The sequence below is a fragment of the Bombina bombina genome, chromosome 2 (genome assembly GCF_027579735.1).
Source record: "Bombina bombina isolate aBomBom1 chromosome 2, aBomBom1.pri, whole genome shotgun sequence".
Taxonomy (NCBI): Eukaryota; Metazoa; Chordata; class Amphibia; order Anura; family Bombinatoridae; genus Bombina; species Bombina bombina.
The window spans coordinates 464,172,077-464,191,876 of NC_069500.1; the positions used below are offsets into that span (position 1 = coordinate 464,172,077).

Sequence of the window (19,800 nt, forward strand, 5' to 3'; positions counted from 1 at the left end):
TTTTTCCCCTCCATTTTTTTGTGTCATACCAATACAAACAAAATAAATAAACATGAGAATGTCTAAACATTGGTAATTGCAACAATTTTTTGGGTGAAGTGGTGCATTATCTGACAGAAATGCAGGGGTGCCAATATTTTTGGCCATGACTGTATATTGAGCACTGGGTGGCTGCAGTGTTTGTATTAATGACAGAAGCATTTTGGGATTGTGAACAAACACACTGACAATATTGAAGTTAAGATTGCAATCAACCCCATAGTTAGGTAGGGTTAATAATGCAAATTGCATGCTCTAACAATTCAGTGTGTGTAATGTTTGTATGTGAATGTGCCTTTAATGTAGCACCATTTCTGTCTGCTCCTGTCTTTTGGTAATGGCACAAGCCCTGGAAGTTTGATTCTGTGACATTTCTGTGGAGTAACTTTTTTCTAAATTGTACAATATTTCATTTTGTTTACAACTGACATGGAATTGATTGGTTAATAAACTCATTGCAGAGTTCCAGCAGATTCATTGATCCGTGAGAGGACTTGACTTTTCAGATTGTTTCATATTCCACTGGACTAACATGAAAACTGCTTTAGAGAAGTAATTATGTTGTGTATGAGACTTGAAAACGTGCAATTTTGGATACAAGCTTCAAGTTGCAGCGGCCTGTAAAGCTAAAAAGACATCTCAGCTTGGTCATCATTAAAATGATCAAGACGTATTCAGTTGCTCTGACTGGGTCAGTTTCTGATTTAACTTTAATTCTTAAAGAGACAGAGACAAGTGAATATAGAATCTCATCTGAAGAGCACTGTAAAAGCATCTATTATAGATATGTTGATTGCATATATACAAATATGTAAATAAACAAATACACATAGGTATATAAAGTTCTTTGAACTGTGTAATCCCTGTAAGTGTGTGAGGTCTCTGTATAAGACATGTAATATAAATGTAACATATTCTCTCTATTAGTATGTTCCAAATGATGCATTTTACCTGCTCAAAGCTCGAATTTAGGGAAGGACCTAAGTGGGGGTTAAAAACTAGCACTCATTCCTATGCAAGTCGTTAAATTGTTAAAGGTAAATACTTTATTAAGTCATTTAGTTAAAAAGGAGAATACTAACTCCTAAAAGTACCAATTTAAATAGGTTTACATAGAGATAAAATTCAGCTGAAGAACTTGATAAGCATTGAATTGGAAGAGCTAGGGCTTAATCTATGCTAATATGATTTTTGTATTATTTACTGTTAATTAAGCTATGTTGAATTCAGGTTATATCATTAAGACAGTCAAGTTTGATTGTAGACTACTTCTTTGTTAAATGTTTAAATCGCGTCTTGTATGGCGTAAACAAAATGCTGGAAGTTATTACGCTGAATAATAAAAAATAAAAAAATAATTGCATGCTCTATTTGAATCATGATATTTTATTTTTGACTAGACTATCCCTTTAAAGGTAAGTAATACATTTGTAAAAAAAAACAAAACAAAAAAACGGCAAAACAGACTTTTTTTTTTTAACCATTAACTTAGTACTGAAAACAAAAAAGTCCCTTTAAGAGACACTAATTGCAAATTACACCAGCCTACCAGCAGCCACTAGCAGCAATGCAACAATAGGTAAGAAGAACTTGGTTTTTTAACTTTTAACTTTGTACTACTGAACTTTCTAAAATTAAATATTTAACAATTTACACAACTTTTGAACACTACAACTAATCTGCAGTCCTGAAGATAAAAATATAAAAAAATGTAGATATGTATGTAGATTAGAGATACATTTACTAATATCACACAAGGTGCTGGTATATTCTTCAATCTCTCTTTAAAACAGGCATTGCAAGGCAGTGGCATATGCATTATAGTAATATTATATAATATAGTATATTAGCAATATTATCAACAAGCAAATGGTTCTAAGTGAGGGGGCACAGTCACACAGATACTGCTAACACACTGATACATATTGACCGTCTGAGGCTGAAAAAGTTAGGCAGTAACTTCAATTCCTCCCCCTGAGAATGCTTAATGGCCAAAACATGTCACAAGCTTCACAGGCTGACAGAACTGTCAATCTATTCACTGCTTCTTCCTGGTTTTCATTCATTGGCTAAAGCCTGCTTGCATCATAAAAGCAGCATTCGAAAACAAAAAAAGGACAATGCAAAAGAAAATAATGCACATTTATGCTTTCGGTACAAAATGAAAACCAAACCCCAAAGTATCAGACGTTAACTGAAGTCTACATATTCCTGCTACTACTGTTTGTGTAATCTGTCTTTTCGTATGTAGGGTAAGAGTGTCTGCTCTTCTTGTTTTCCCAGCCCCCTTCACTGGGTGTCCCAGCCTGACCTCATCAACAGTGCTAAACTGGGAGCTTCTATTAAGTTTTTAAAAGGTTTTATACTGGATTTTTAGATCAGTATCTGTGATATTCTTTGTTAAAGTAGTATCTATTACATGCAGTTATATGAAAATTGGTGTGCACAGTCCTTTGCACTATGAAAATTGTAGCGCTTTCACTCCCCCACCCCAGATATGCTGGAGTACATTCCACAGGATCCTAACAAACCTACATACTTCACAGTGATTGGATGATATGTGCAGGAGATTGCTTATACCTGTCCATTATTGGACAAAAAACGGAAGTAGGATAAACAACATTTGAGAGGCCATTAAAGGGGCGTTTCCTGGGCCTGGAAAAAATAGCATATTTAAATAACAAAATTACAATATTGATTGCATTCATTTTTTATACAGATTTTTTGTAATGATGTGAATAATTTATGTTACATACAAAACCCTTTAATTTTAGCTGCAATTAAAGAATGCTTTCACAGCCTTTTTCAGTTTCTCCAGCAGTGTACGTTAGCGAGCTTACCTCTAAACTCTGTCGCAGTTTTCCTACTTCCCATCGGCAGGACGTATTTTCCTGTGTCACTTTCTCACGCAAACTCTTCTCAAAAGCAGCTTCCCCAATAGCTTGAGCTAACTGCATATCAAACCTGAATGTGAAACAGTTCTTGGTTATTTTAAAGGATCACTATTTGTTACAAGTTTTAGATAAGAATTAGATACGAGAAGAAATAAAATTGCTAAGGCAATGTCATATATCATTAACTCAGCAACTTAGTTTCCAAACATTTGTAAGGTGACATTTTACTTCTGTCACTATAAAGAATTATAAAATATCCCTACCTGGCTAAATTGTAGATTTATGAATCATGTGTTGCCAAAGAATGTGACAAAATCATGGAAATTAGTCATTTCTATTCACCTCCCAAAGAACCCTCCCTGAAGCACTGTCACAGGTGTCTAGCAGTGCTGTATTTATCTCTAGAAACTCTTTTATTATTTGAGAATGCGGAACACAAAATAGAATAAAAAAATATCCAAATTACAGTTTTTTCGCATATTTTTTTATAACTTAATATATTTCTGTTTTTTATTTCTGATATGATGTATATAGATGGCACCAATCATACAGAAATATGTCAAAAAAAATAATAATCATTTTATGCATTGTGAACATATTCATTTTATTTCTTCACTCCAAGGGAACAAAACGATAATTACAAAAAACACCCAATATACTTTATATTGTATATATATTAGGTATTATCATTTACATGAGGCTCGAAAAACAGTGGTTCTGAGCTTATCTGTTTACAAAACATTTTTTTTATATGTATATAAACCCTGCTATTGTAATGAAAGCTTGAGAGCTTATAGTAGCAAATGAAACAGAGACGTATATCATGACTTATGGGTGTGCAAAACAATGAACACAAATCTGCAGACTACCCTAACACAACAAAATATATGGAATAGAGTGGAAAGTGCAAGCCAGTCATCATTTTTACTTAAAGGAACATTAAACAACTTTTTATTACAAGACTTTGCTATAGTGTTGCAGATAAATTAACATGTCAGCAGATTGTGAAATAATTCTGAATAAATTAACATATTGAGGCCTACTTATCAAGCCGTCAACTTACTTGCATTCAACGGCACCAATACGCTTGCCTGACATCGCCTAACATCGCGACCTGAATACGCTCTCCATATTTATATAAAAAGCTGTCAAAAAGCCGCGCACCAAGTACGGGGGGTTGAGCAGCGGACTGTTGTTAACTAACAGTCATCGATCTCCCTGCTCTTCATCTTTTTCACAGCTTTATTTGTCACTAAGCACCGCCACTATACTGTTTAACCACTATCCCGCCACTCCCGGACCCGCCACAACAAAATAAAGTTATTAACCCCTATCCCGCCGCTCCCGGACCCCGCCGCAACTAACTAAAGGTATTAACCCCTAAACCTATGGCCTCCCACATCACTACCACTTACTAAACCTATTAACCCCCAAATCCGCCAGCCCCCTACATCGCCATAAACTAAATTAACCTATTAACCCCTAAACCTAACAACCCGCTAACCTTATATTAAACATTAACTCATCCCTATCTTATAATAAATTTAAACTTACCTTTAGATTTAAATTAAACTATATTAAACTAATAATTAACCTACCCTAACTATTATACTAAAATTACATTAAACTATATTAAACTATTAATTAATCTACCCTAACTATTATACTAAAATTATATTCAACTATATTAAACTATTAATTAATCTACCCTACCTATTATACTAAAATTATATTCAACTATATTAAACTAATAATTAATCTACCCTAACTGTTATACTAAAACTACATTAAACTGCAAATTAAATTAACTATATTATATATTTAAACACCTAACCCTATTCAAATAATTTAAATCAACAATTAAAAATTACAAAGTTACAAAAAACTAACAACTAAGTTACAAAAAAATAAACACTAAGTTACACAAATTAAAAAATAAATTATCAGATATTTAAACTAATTACACCTAATCTAAGAGCGTCCCTTAGATTCCGCTTGGCTGATAGAATTCTATCAGCCAAACGGAATTAAGGTTGAAAAAATCCTATTGGCTGTTGCAATCAGCCAATAGGATTGAGCTCACATTCTATTGGCTATTCCAATCAGCCAATAGAATGCAAGCTCAATCCTATTGGCTGATTGGATCAGCCAATAGGATGAAAGCTCAAGCCTATTGGCTGATTGCAACAGCCAATAGGATTTTTTCAACCTTAATTCCGATTGGCTGATAGAATTCTATCAGCCAATCAGAATCTAAGGGACGCCATCTTGGATGACGTCATTTAAAGGAACCTTCATTCCGAAGAAGACGTCGTAAGAAGAGGATGCTCCACGTCGGATGTCTTGAAGATGGAGCCGCCGGATGGATGAGGATAGAAGATGCCGTCTGGGTGAAGACTTCTGCGGGCTTGGATGAAGACTTCTGCAGGCTTCGATGAGGACTTCTGCTGCTTCGTTGAGGATGGATGTCGGTTCTTCAGAAACTGTAAGTGGATCTTCGGGGGTTAGTGTTAGGATATTTTAAGGGTTTATTGGGTGGGTTTTATTTTTAGATTAGGGTTGGGGCTTTTGAAAAAAGAACTAAATGCCCTTTTAAGGGCAATGCCCATACAAATGCCCTTTTCAGGGCAATGGGGAGCTTAGGATTTTTTTAGTTAGGTTTTTATTTGGGGGGGTTGGTTGTGTGGGTGGTGGGTTTTACTGTTGGGGGGGTATTTGTATTTTTTATTTACAAGTAAAAGAGCTGATTTTTTTTGGGCAATGCCCCGCAAAAGGCCCTTTTAAGAGCCATTGGTAGTTTATTGTAGGCTAGGGGTTTTTTTATTTTGGGGGGCTTTTTTATTTTCATAGGGCTCTTAGATTAGGTGTAATTTGTTTAAATATTTGATAATTTATTTTTTATTTTGTGTAACTTAGTGTTTATTTTTTTTGTAACTTAGTGTTTGTTATTTTTTGTAACTTAGTTGTTAGTTTTTTGTAACTTTGTAATTTTTTTATTGTAGATTTAAATATAGTTAATTTAATTTGTAGTTTAATGTAGTTTTAGTATAACAGTTAGGGTAGATTAATTATTAGTTTAATATAGTTTAATTTAAATCTAAAGGTAAGTTTCAATTTATTATAAGATAGGGATTGGTTAATATTTAATGTAAAGTTAAGGGGTTGTTAGGTTTAGGGGTTAATAGATTAATTTGGTTTATGGTTTTGTGGGGGGCTGGCGGTTTAGGGGTTAATAGGTTTAGTAAGTGCTAGTGATGTGGGAGGCCAGGGGTTTAGGAGTTAATACATTTATTTAGTTGCGGTGGGCTTCGGGAGCGGCGGGATAGGGGTTAATAACTTTATGTAGGTGGTGGTGGGGTACGGGAGCGGCGGAATAGGGGTTAATAACTTTATGTAGGTGGTGGCGTGGTACGGGAGCGGCGGAATAGGGGTTAATAACTTTATGTAGGTGGCGGCGGTGGCGGGGCGGCAGATTAGGGGTTAATAAGTATAATGTAGGTGGCAGCGGTGTCGGGGCGGCAGATTAGGGGTTAATAAGTATAATGTAGGTGTCGGCGGTGTCGGGGTGGCAGATTAGGCGTTAATAACATAATGTAGGTGGCGGCGGTGTCTGGGCGGCAGATTAGGGGTGTTTAGACTCGGGCTTATGTTAGGGTGTTAGGTGTAAACATAACTTTTATTCTCCCATAGGAATCAATGGGATATCGAGCAGCAGCAAACATGAGCTTTCACTGCTTTCAGACTCCCATTGATTCCTATGGCATCCACCGCCTCCAGGGCAGCGGATTGAAAATCAGGTACGCTGGGCCAGAATAGTTGCGAGTGTACCTGTTAGATATTTGTTAACTAGCAAAAGTAGTCAGATAGTGCCAAATTTGCTTTTGGAACATCTGTAATAACGTAAGCATCGATCTGTGTCAGACTGAGACAGGCGGATCGTATGTTACGTTACAAATTTCAACTTTTGCCGGTCTATAGGCTTTGACAACTAAGGGGAATCAAGCTTGCCACAATTACACTGTGGAATTCCAGCGTATTTGCGGTTGACGGCTTGATAAGTAGGCCTCATTGTGTTGCAAATGTTTTCAATGCTTAAACTTCCCCACTTTTTGTCTTATAACTTAATGGAGTAGATAAGAGTTGCCACTGTCATTTTATTAGAAAAATTTGCATTATTTCACAGTATTTTACCACCTCTCCTGAAGTCAGTTAGGAACACATATGTAGCAGGATTAACCTTGAAAAGTCAGCTGTGTGCACTTTCCTTTTCCAGAATCAGAACACTGAAAGTTTTCAGAAGTAAATTACAGGAAAAGTGAACAAAAAATATTTAAAGGGACACTGAACCCAAATTTGTTCTTTCATGATTCAGATAGAGCATGCAATTTTAAGCAACTTTCTAATTTACTCCTTTAATCATTTTTTCTTCGTTCTCTTGCTATCTTTATTTGAAAAAGAAGGCATCTAAGCTTTTTTTGGGTTCAGTACTCTGGACAGCACTTTTTTATTGGTGGATTAATTTATCCACCGATCAGCAAGAACAATCCAGGTTGTTCACCAAAAATGGGATGGCATCTAAATTTACATTCTTGCATTTCAAATAAAGATATCAAGAGAATGAAGAAACTTTGATAATAGGAGTAAATTAGAAAGTTGCTTAAAATTTCATGCTCTATCTGAATCACAAAAGAAAAAATTTGGGTTCAGTGTCCCTTTAATGAAAGTCAATGCAAAGTTGTTTGTTGTTTTTTTATATACTACATAGTTAAACCCTTTTAACAGAATCTCAGATTATTTTGCACTTACAGATACATTCCAAAGCAATAATAAAATGTTTTGTATTACACAAATGTTCCTTGTTAGCTATTTGTATTACAAATGGGGAATACACAGTTAAACTTGTACACCAGACACACTCCTGAAATGTTAATGTGTTGATGGCACTACTGCATTGTGGCTCCTTATTGGGACTTTAGTTTGCAATGATCATTTGTGTCATAACAAAATGTTCTCACAAATGGCAGATTGTTTATTGCACCGAAATGTCCCCTTAAAATGCAGTATTGAGCTTCTTTAAAACAAAAACTAGCAAGTGTATGAGATTTTAGATGGAAACAAACCATGTGCCTTTCTATTATAGATACATTTAATACTGGCATATCAATTAAATAGATGTAAACCCTTTAATATTTAATAGAAAACATTTAGTTATATGTAATATAACAATTTAGCAATACCCTTTCATTATTTATTTTGCCTCCTTTTCATGCAAATGACCCATGAAAATTGAAGAATGTTCCAATCCACAGAATTGGAAATGCACCCTGCTAATCTATAAAGGCTAATCCTGCTACATATATCATATATTTACCTAACTGGCATTGCTGTCTGCAGAGAAGACTAAACCCCAGTTTGGCTCCACTAAATAATTAAAATGATGGGTGGAGTTTGAAAAATAAGTGAAGTAAAAAAAAGATGTTAATTTGGATTAAAACTGTTTAGATTTGGCTGTTATATTACTTTGTAGTAACATAACAAAACTGTCTTCTAATTACAAGGTGTTAACTGTCCCTTTAAGCTGTCAGTATGACATGATGAGTACAAATTATTTGTTGTAATACTTGTAGGTATCGAGAGAAAATCATGTTCTTTTCATTAGATACAGTTTTCCTCAGGGGTACCCCCTCTACATACCCCAGAAGGGTGGATTAACTTTCCTCAAAAAGCAGAACAATTTACTCTGATATATGATTCTGTAGACAGTTAAAAATGCTGCTAGTAAAAATGAGTGTCATTCAAGGACATACGCACATATGCTGCGAGGGCTTGTGCACCAGTATTCAAGCTCAGTAAGCTGGTAGTAGTGTATAAAGTACCTGTGAATTTGTGTCATACAAGCCACTGCTGACTCTTAGAAGGTGTAGAGTTTGAAAACTGGTGCACTGTCCCTAACAGCATATATGAGTATGCCACCAAAACATACAAATGACTTTTACTAGAAGCATTTTTGCTAATGGAAGTTTATCACAAAAATACTTGTATTTAAATTTGAAATCCACCCATGCATTTTTCAATTTTGACCTTTCTATCCTTTTAACGTTCTTCAAAACTCAAGCAGATGTTTAAAATTGACCTAGTAACTCAAAACAAGATACAAGTTGAAAGCATCTAGTTGGAACACATATTGTTTCAAATGTGTTTTGTTAACTCCTTTAATTTAGGTCCCTCGTTTTTCTATGGCAACATTTCTGTGAAACATTTATTATGATTCATTTAAATAATTCTTTGTATGATTTAGGACTTAGCGAATGTACTTTACCCAAATATGACAATGGACTGCTGAAATGTTTCTTTAAATATGAAGGGGGATTTGTTCTGCTTAAAACTGGTGACCTTTAAAACGCCAGCGTTACCAATTAGCAAGGCATTGTCAAAAGAATCATTGAAGGAACGTCTTGCTTCAGTAAGCTGTTTAATGCATCCACACCTTGCACGGCATTTTACTTTCTTCTGTTCTTGTCACTATCTATATTTTGCAGCATTTCATAACCTTTTAAATAGTAAGGCCCATTGCTGGTTGTAGAAGTAACCTTAGGAATTATTCCTGCCCATTACTCATATAATTGCTAACATTATGCTATTGCTGAAACACTATAACCATTAAGTCATTTTTCTTGAGACATTAAAGTTTTGTTTTGTTGGGGGGTTTTTGTTTTGCTTTTTTTGCATATGAGATTTTATTTCTTAAAGGGACATTAAACACCTCTTACTATTTTGTAAAAATTGTGCTTTGTCCCATGCTCCCTAGAGAAGCCAAAGCCTAGCCTAGCTTTTCAAAATGGTGCAAATTGCCTAAACCAGCTATTTGATATGAAATGCAGCCTATGCAGGTTATATAATTTAACATCTGACCTTACTAGGGAGTGTGGGACAGTCACATATTTTTCACAAAATCAACAGGTATTTAATACTCTTTTCATATCTATATCCTGTATATACAGTTAAAGGGACCTGAAACACAAACATGTCCTTTTATGATTCACATCATAGAGCAAACAATTTTAAACACATTCTCAATTGTCATCTATTATCTAATTTGCTTTCTTCTTGTGGTATCCTTTATTTAAAAGCATAGCTAGGTAGGCCCATAGCTGCTGATTGGTGGCTGCACAAATATGCCTCCTGTCATTGGCTTACCAATGTGTTCAGCTAGATCACAGTAGCGCAGTGCTGCTCCTTCAATACAGAAAAATTTGAAGTCAACTGGAAAGTTGTCTAAAATGTTATGCTCTATTTGAATCATGAAAGAAAAAAATGATGTCCCTTTAATATTTTAAATAGGTACAATGAATAAGAATGTTCTAAATTTCTAATTTTGAAAAGCACAAAAGAGCTGTGAGGACTTTCTACTAATTAAAGTGTCATTATTTATGTTAGACTGTATTCATATAACTTAAAATAGTATTTATTTTGTTTAAGCTTCATTATGTCAGGTAAAATGTGCACATTATGTACCACACTTAATGCATTTCCCAGTGTGTTTTGTCAGGGGTGAAACTCACTCATTAGCTGTTTGATGGGGGGAAGCACTTTCTGTTTACTTTTTTGCTTGACCTATAAAGCTTAACCAGACAGAAATATTTTTTTAAAAGGTATTGACTGAGTTTTAAAAAGCATGGGTAGCACTCCAGTTCATCCCATATGTTCTTACTGCCCTCATCAAAGTTGTGGTTTCTAGTGACAACATAATGTAGCAGCATATACTAGAGTTAAAGTAGACAATCTTATTGTGAAAACAGTTTCTTCAAAATCAAGAGGGTATTTATCATGTACTCAAATGGTAGAAAAATGTATTCAGTATAAAAAAATCTAATTTATATACTTTAGCATTCTGTTTGACAACAACTTAATAAAATAGACTGAATCATTCAAAAACACCACATACATAGTGTTTCAGCAAGTTCATGATGAACATATATAAAGAAAAAAAATCAGTGGCAAAAAACCTTGACATTCTCTCAAGAGTAATTATCATTTACTTGTTTTGTTCTAATTTTGTAAAACGCTAGGATTTACCAGTGGTACAAATAAAGGGGACTTTCAGTCATGAATTATAAAATACTTCATGCTGAAAGTTCCTTTGTTTGTTTGAAGCGTACTGAGCTCCTCAAGCAGCCTATGGCAGAACGCTATTTTGCTGTGAGGTGACTTTTCCACCTCAAAACAAATAGCCGTCGCCAAGCCGGATAGCCCACACGGCTATTGACTAAGAGGTGGAAACCTCACATCTTTTAGCAAAATAGCGTTCTGCCGTGGGATGCTTGAGGAGCTCAGTGCACTATTTTAAGGGACGGTAAATGCTAATAAAAAATAAAAAAATAGAATATTTCATACATGTAAAAATCAATGCTTAAAGGGACACGAAACCCAACATTTTTCTTTCATGATTCAGATAGAGAATACAATTTTAAACAACATTCCAATTTGCTTCTATTATTTAATTTGCTTCATTCTTCAGATATCCTTTGTTGAAGAAATAGCAATGCACATGGGTGAGCCAATCACACAAGGCATCTATGTGCAGCCACCAATCAGCAACTACTGAGCCTATTTAGATAAGCTATTCAACAAAGGATATAAAAAGAATTAAGCAAATTAGATAATAGAAGCAAATTGGAAATTGCAGGATCTTTCTAAATCATGAAAGAAAAAAAAATGGGATTCATGTCCCTTTAAACATGTTGATATTTTTGCATGAAAAAATATAAATGTATCTTGAAACTCCCAGGGTGTCTCCTCACTTCAGGAGGATAGATACCCCTAAGCTAATAAAGTTCAAGCTATGTAATTTATATAATATAAAAACATAATTTATGTAAGAACTTACCTGATAAATTCATTTCTTTCATATAGGCAAGAGTCTATGAGTTAGTGACATATGGGATATACAATACTACCAGGAGGGGCAAAGTTTCCCAAACCTCAAAATGCCTATAAATACACCCCTCACAACACCCACAATTCAGTTTAACGAATAGCCAAGTAGTGGGGTGAAAAGAAAGGAGTAAAAGGCATCAACAAATGAATTTGGAAATAATTGTGCTTTATACAAAAAAATCATAACCACCATAAAAAGGGTGGGTCTCATGGACTCTTGCCAATATAAAATACATTAATTTATCAGGTAAGTTCTTACATAAATTATGTTTTCCTTCATGTAATTGGCAAGAGTTCATGAGCTAGTGACAAGTGGGATAAAAATACCCAAGATGTGGAACTCCACACAAGAGTCACTAGAGAGGGAGGGATAAAATAATAATAGCCATTTTCCGCTGAGAAAATAAAATCCACAACCAAAAAAATAAGTTTTTCTCATAGATGAAAGAAAAAAACTTAAAATATAAGCAGAGGAATCAAACTGAAACAGCTGCCTGAAGAACTTTTCTACCAAAAACTGCTTCCGAAGAAGCAAATACATAAAAACGGTAGAATTTAGTAAATGTATGCAAAGAAGACCAGGTTGCTGCTTTGCAAATCTGATCAACTGAAGCTTCATTCTTAAAAGCCCACAACGTGGAGATTGATCTAGTAGAATGGGCTGTAATTCTCTGAGGCGGGCCTGACCCGACTCCAAATAAGCCTGATGAATCAAAAGCTTTAATCAAGATGCGAAAGAAATGGCAGAAGCCTTCTGACCTTTCCTAGAACCAGAAAAGATAACAAATAGACTAGAAGTCTTCCTGAAATCTTTAGTAGATTCAACATAATTTTTCAAAGCTCTTACTAATTACAAAGAATGCAAGGATTTCTCCAAAGAATTCTTAGGATTAGGACACAAAGAAGGGACAACAATTGCTCTATTAATGTTGTTAGAATTCACAACTTTAGGTAAGAATTTAAATGAAGTCCACAAAACTGCCTTATCCTAATGGAAAATCAGAAAAGGAGATTCATAAGAAAGTGCAGATAATTTATAAACACTTCTAGCAGAAGAGATGGCCAAAAGGAACAAGACTTTCCAAAAAAGTAGTTTAATGTCCAAAGAATGCATAGGCTCAAAAGGAGGAGCCTGTAGGGCCTTCAAAACCAGATTAAGACTCCAAGGAGGAGAGGTTGATTTAATGACAGGCTTGATACGGGCCAAAGCCTGTACAAAACAGTGAATATCAGGAAGCTTAGCAATCTTTCTGTGAAATAAAACAGAGAGAGCAGAGATTTGTCCCTTTAAGGAACTTGCAGACAAACCTTTATCCGAACCATCCTGAAGAAACTGTAAAATTCTAGGAATTCTAAAAAAATGCTAGGAGAATTTATGAGAATAACACTATGAAATATGTCTTCCAAACTCGATAATAAATCTTCCTAGAAACAGATTTACGAGCCTGTAACATAGTATTAATCACTGAATCAGTTCAATATCCATACCTTCAAATTTAATGATTTAAGATCCTGATTGAAAAATGGACCTTGAGACAGAAGGTCTAGCCTTAATGAAAGTGGCCAAGGTTGGCAGCTGGACATCCGAACAAGATCCACATACCAAAACCTGTGAGGCCATGCTGGAGCTACCAGCAACACAAACGATTGTTCCATGATGATTTTGGAAATCACTTTTGGAAGAAGAACTAGAGGCAGCAAGATATAAGCAGGTTGGTAACACCAAGGAAATGCTAACGCATCCACTGCTTCCGCCTGAGGATCCCTGGACCTGGACAGGTACCTGGGAAGTTTCTTGTTTAGATGGGAAGCCATCAGATCTATTTCTGGAAGACCTCACATCTGAACAATCTGAGAAAACACATCTGGATGGAGCGACCACCTTGGATGTAAAGTCTGACGGCTGAGATAATCCACTTTCCAATTGTCTATACCTGGGATATGAACCCGCAGAAATTAGACAGGAGCTGGATTCCACCCAAGCAAGTATTCAAGATATTTATTTCATGGCTTGGGGACTGCGAGTCCCACCCTGATGATTGACATATGCCACAGTTGTGATATTGTCTGTCTGAAAACAAATGAATGGTTCTCTCTTCAACAGAAGCCACAGCTGAAGAGCCCTGAAGATAGCATGGAGTTCTAAAATATTGATTGGTAACCTCCCCTCTTGAGGTTTCCAAACCCCTTTTGCTGTCAGAGATCCCCAGACTGCTCCCCAACCTGAAAGACTTGCATCTGTTGTGATCACAGTCCAGGTTGGACAAACAAAAGAGGACCCTTGAACTATACAATGGTGATCTAACCACCAAGTCAGAGAGAGTCGAACATTGGGTTTTAAGGATATTAATTGTGATATCTTTGTATAACCCCTGCACCATTGGTTCAGCATACAAATCAGGAGAGGTCTCATATGAAATCGAGCAAAGGGGATCCGATGCTTCAGTCATGAGACCTAAAACTTCCATGCACATAGCCACTGAAGGGAATGACTGAGACTGAAGGTTCCGACAAGCTGAAACCAATTTTAATCAACTTTTGTCTGTTAGAGACAGAGTCATGGATACTGAATCTATCTGGAAACCTAAAAAGGTGACCGTTGTCTGAGGAATCAAAGACCTTTTTGATAAATTGATCCTCCAACCATTTCTTTGAAGAAACAACACTAGTTGATTCGTGTGAGATTCAGCAGAATGTAAAGACTGAGCTAGTACCAAGATATCGTCCAAAAAAGGAAATTCCGCAATACCCCGTTCTCTGACTACAGAGAGTAGGGAACCGAGAACCTTCAAAAAGATTCTTGGAGTTGTCGCTAGGCCAAACAGAAGAGCGACAAATTGGTAATGATTGTTTAGAAAAGAGAATCTCAGAAACTGATAATGATCTGGATGAATCGGAATATGAAGATAAGCAATCTGTAAGTCTATTGTGGACATATAATGCCCTTGATGGACTAAAGGCAGAATAGTCCTTATAGTCACCATTTTGAAAGTTGGCACTCTTACATAACGATTCAAAATTTTCAGATCCAGAACTGGCCTGAAAGAATTTTCTTTCTTTGGGACAAAGAATAGATTTGAATAAAACCCCAGACCCTGTTCCTGAAACGGAACTGGTATGATTACCCCTGAAAGCTCCAAGTCTGAAACACACTTCAGAAAAGCTTGAGCATTTATTGGATTTACTGGGATGCATGAGAGAAAAAAACTTCTCACAGGAGGTCTTACTCGGAATCCTATTCGGTACCCTTGAGAGACAATATTCTGAATCCAATAATTTTGGACAGAATCTGCCCAAATGTTTTGGAAGAATCTTAATCTGCCCCCTACCAGCTGAGCTGGAATGAGGGCCGCACCTTCATGCAGACTTGGGGGCTGGCTTTGGTTTCTTAAATGGTTTGGATTTACTCCAACTTGAAGAAGGTTTCCAATTGGAACTAGATTCTTTGGTGGAAGGATTAGGTTTCTGTTCCTTATTTTGTCGAAAGGAATGAAAAAGGTTAGAAGCTTTAGATTTACCCTTAGGTCTTTTATCCTGGGGCAAAAAAACTCCCTTCCCCAAGTGACAGTTCAAATAATCGAATCCAACTGAGAACCAAATAACTTATTACATTGGAAAGAAAGAGATAGTAATCTAGATTTAGATACCATATCAGCATTCCAATATTTAAGCCACAAAGCTCTTCTAGCTAAAATAGCTAAAGACATAGATTTAACATCAATTTTTATGATATAAAAAAATGGCATCACAAATAAAATAATTAGCATGTTGAAGCAAGCGAACAATGCTAGACAAATCAGGATCCTTTTTCTGTTGCGCTAAACTTTCCAACCAAAAAGTTGATGCAGCTGCAACATCAGCCATAAAAATGGCAGGCCTGAGGAGATGACCAGAATATAAATAAACTTTCCTTAGATAAGATTCAAATTTCCTATCTAAAGGGTCTTTAAAAGAAGTACTATCTTCCATAGGAATAGTAGTACGTTTTACAAGAGTAGAAATAGCCCCATCACTTTTGGGGATCTTTTCCCAAAACTCCAATCTAACTGCTGGCAAAGGATACGATTTTTTAAACCTTGAAGAAGGAATAAAAGAAGTACCAGGCCTATTCCATTCCTTAGAAATCATATCAGAAATAGCATCTGGAACTAGAAAAACCTCTGGAGTAACCACAGGAGGTTTATAAACAGAATTTAAATGTTTACTAGTTTTAATATCAAGAGGACTAGTTTCCTCAATATCCAATGTAATCAACACTTCTTTTAACAAGGAACAAATATACTCCATTTTAAATAAATAAGTAGATTTGTCAGTGTCAATATCTGAGGAAGGATCTTCTGAATCAGATAGATCCTCATCAGATGAGGATAATTCAGTATGTTGTCGGTCATTAGAAGTTTCATGAACTTTATGAGAAGTTTTAAAAGACCTTTTACATTTATTAGGAGGTGGAATGGCAGACAAAGCCTTCTGAATTGCATCAGCAATAAAATCTTTTATATTCACAGGTATATCTTGTACATTAGATGTTGAAGAAACAACAGGCATAGTACTATTACTGATGGACACATTCTCTGCATGTAAAAGTTTATCATGACAACTATTACATACCACAGCTGGAGATATAATCTCCACAAATTTATAACAAATGCACTTAGCTTTGGTAGAACTGTTATCAGGCAGCAGGGTTCCAACAGTGGTTTCTGAGACAGGATCAGATTGAGAAAAAACAGAGAAAAAAACAACATATAAAGCAAAATTATCAATTTCCTTATATGGCAGTTTCAGGAATGTTAAAAAAATGCAAACAGCATAGCCCTCTAACATAAAAAAGGCAAGAGGCACATAGGAATGGGGTTTTAAATAATGAAATTATTTGCCGCCAAGTATGACGCACAACGTAACCGCTAACAACATCTGGAAATTATACACTCGCGTCATTGACGAAGCAACCTTGAGCAAGGAACTCGGCATCAACTAAGACGCTGGAAATGTCAAATTTGCGTCATCGGACGTAATGTCACGCCAAAATAATTCTCACGCCAAGAATGACGCAATAAACTTCGGCATTTTGCGCCCTCGCGAGCCTAATTTTGCCCGCATTTTGCTTTTCCCAAATATGAAACTGACAGTCTGCAAAAAGAAATATACATAAACCTGACTCATGGCAAATATAAGTACAATACATATATTTAGAACTTTATATTAATACATAAAGTGCCAAACCATATCTGAGAGTGTCTTAAGTAATGAAAACATACTTACCAAAAGACACCCATCCACATATAGCAGATAGCCAAACCAGTACTGAAACAGTTATCAGTAGAGGTAATGGAATATGAGAGAATATCGTCGATCTGAATAAGGGAGGTAGGAGATGAATCTCTACGACCGATAACAGAGAACCTATGAAATAGATCTCCCGTGAGGAAAACCATTGCATTCAATAGGTGATACTCACTTCACATCCCTCTGACATTTGCTGTACTCTGTGAGGAATCAGGCTTCAAAATGCTGAAAAGCGCATATCAACGTAGAATCTAAGCACAAACTTTCTTCACCACCTCCATAGGAGGCAAAGTTTGTAAAACTGAATTGTGGGTGTGGTGAGGGGTGTATTTATAGGCATTTTGAGGTTTGGGAAACTTTGCCCCTCCTGGTAGGATTGTATATCCTATACGTCACTAGCTCATGGACTCTTGCCAATTACATGAAAGAAACTGTATTTTTTTAAATCCTTCCTTGGATTAGTTTACTCAAAGAAATATGGAAAAAGTGTGTATGGGATTATACAGCAATGTTACAAATCTGGGGGCTGAGACTAAGCTCCCCTTATTTATAGCCAGAAACCTTTTGCTCTACCACTTTCTTTTCCGGAACCTGTGCTGGGATTGTCCCACCCTCCCTTATGTTTTGTTTTCTAGATGCTTCTGTTGTTGACTCTGAAGTCATTATGTCTTCCTTGGGATTTTTGGTAGTCATTTGAGGCTGTGTTAAAGGAAATAATCTTGGTAAATCCACAGCTGGTAATTTTTCACTTGCCAGGATAATTTGGTGTATGGCTAATTTCACCTTATGGATTGGATTGTTCCGTATCCACTAGCGGCAGGGGGTCATGGCCCCTTTTAAATGTGCAGCGATCCTATGGAGTGACAGTAGGGCTAATAGGTGAGGCAATGTTCTTAAAGGGACATTATACACTAGATTTTTCTTTGCATAAATGGTTTGTAAATGATCAATTTATAAAGTCCGTAAAGGTTTTTTTTTTTTGTTTTTTTTTAAATGTATAGATTTGCTTATTTTTTAATAACATTGCTCTGATTTTTAGACACCTAACCAAGTCCCAAAGTTTTAGGAGAATACCAATGTTTATCTACTCCAGCTTGCTCCTGTTTGTGTAAAGAATCGTTTCATATGCAAAGGAGGGTGAGTGTCTGTTTTTCCCACTTGCAGTGTGTGTTTCAGCTACCTTTTTTTAAAAAAATTTTTTATAGTAGTGTCTATTACATGCAGTTAAATGAAAATTAGTGTATACTGTCCCTTTAAGTGATGCCCTTGGGTTGATGCCCTAGGAAGTCCGATTTTTTTTTTTTGCAGAGCGTAGCCTTGTTAAATTCTCTGCAAGGGAGTAGTTGTGTTTTCACCTCTTGTCTGTATGGGGTTTTTATTAGGATTTCAATTGCCAAGACCATTTGAAGGTTGACTTTGTGAAAAATCTATTTTTTTTTTTACAGTTATAATGTTTATATTTTTAATTAAAAGTGACAATGGCTTGATCTTAACTTCCAGCTCTCTAGTCCTCTAGATATAGTTGGGAATGTCTAATGGGTACTTAGCCTTACATTCTAGAAAATACAATCATTGGCCTAGATTTAATAAACCCATAGGAGAAACCCATATCTTGCAGAAAATAACTCTATAACAATAGAATCAAAAACTGCAGAATGCATACATTTTTGTACTGTATATTTATAGTCATGGTACTTGTACTACATGTTAAATTGTTGACTTAGTTCCATTGTACCTATAACATTTGTTGGTCCAATTATAATTAGCTCCAGTGATTTACATCTAATAAGTAAACAAAATGTATTTCATTAAGAGATTAATCTAAAACTTAATCTTAGCCACAGAAATATTTGGGGGCAGCAATGGCTAATGTTTTTGTACCTGAGTGTCCAAACGTTTACAGTAAACCAACTTATAGATCTCAAAATGCCAACATTAAAAATGAATCCTTCTTTATTATTGGTTTCATGGGGTACAGCTTTAAAGGGACATTAAACACTAAATAAATGCTAGATAGAACTATTACATTAGCGGCCGTTTTGTCAGGGAATTTCCATTACTATGGTCTGCAAATTTGTCATGTACTGTTCAGAGAGATACAAGATATATATACAATACTAGTCCTAAAGCCCATTTTTTGCAGTACAGCGGTCCCACTCGTTGCTCTCTCTCTATCCCCCCTCTCTTTTGCTCTCTCTTTCTCTCCCCTCTGTTTTGTTCTCTCTCCCCCCTCTCTTTTGCTCTCTCTCTTACCCCTCTCTTTTGCTCTCTCTCACCCCCTCTCTTTTCTCTCTCTTTCTCCCCCTCTCTTTTGCTCTCTCTCTCCCCCCTCTCTTTAGCTCTCTCTCCCCCTCTTTTGCTGTCTCTCTCCCTCTCTTTTGCTCTCTCTCTTCCCCCCTCTCGTTTGCTCTCTCTCTCCTCTCTTTTGCTGTCTCTCTCCCCCTCTCTTTTGCGCTCTCTCCCCCTCTCTTTTGCGCTCTCTCCCCCTCTCTTTTGCGTTCTCTATCTCCCCCTCTCTTTCGTTCTCTCCGTCCCCTCTCTCTTTTACTCTCTCCCCTTTCTTTTTCTCTCTCTATCCCCTCTCTTTTGCTGTATCTCTCCCTCTCTTTTGCTCTCTCCCCCCTCTCTTTTGCTCTCTCTC

The 19,800-nt window shown here is 36.1% G+C and overlaps 1 protein-coding gene across 1 annotated transcript in view; it reads right to left on the reverse strand.

The window, feature by feature from the left end:
* Nucleotides 1-19,800, reverse strand: part of MYO18B (myosin XVIIIB) — a 1,229,288-nt gene that overhangs the window by 499,743 nt on the left and 709,745 nt on the right. Inside the window, exon 31 of the mRNA XM_053702090.1 lies at nucleotides 2,880-3,003. Within this exon, the coding sequence (XP_053558065.1) occupies nucleotides 2,880-3,003 (124 nt within the window). The remainder of the gene's footprint in view (nucleotides 1-2,879; nucleotides 3,004-19,800) is intronic.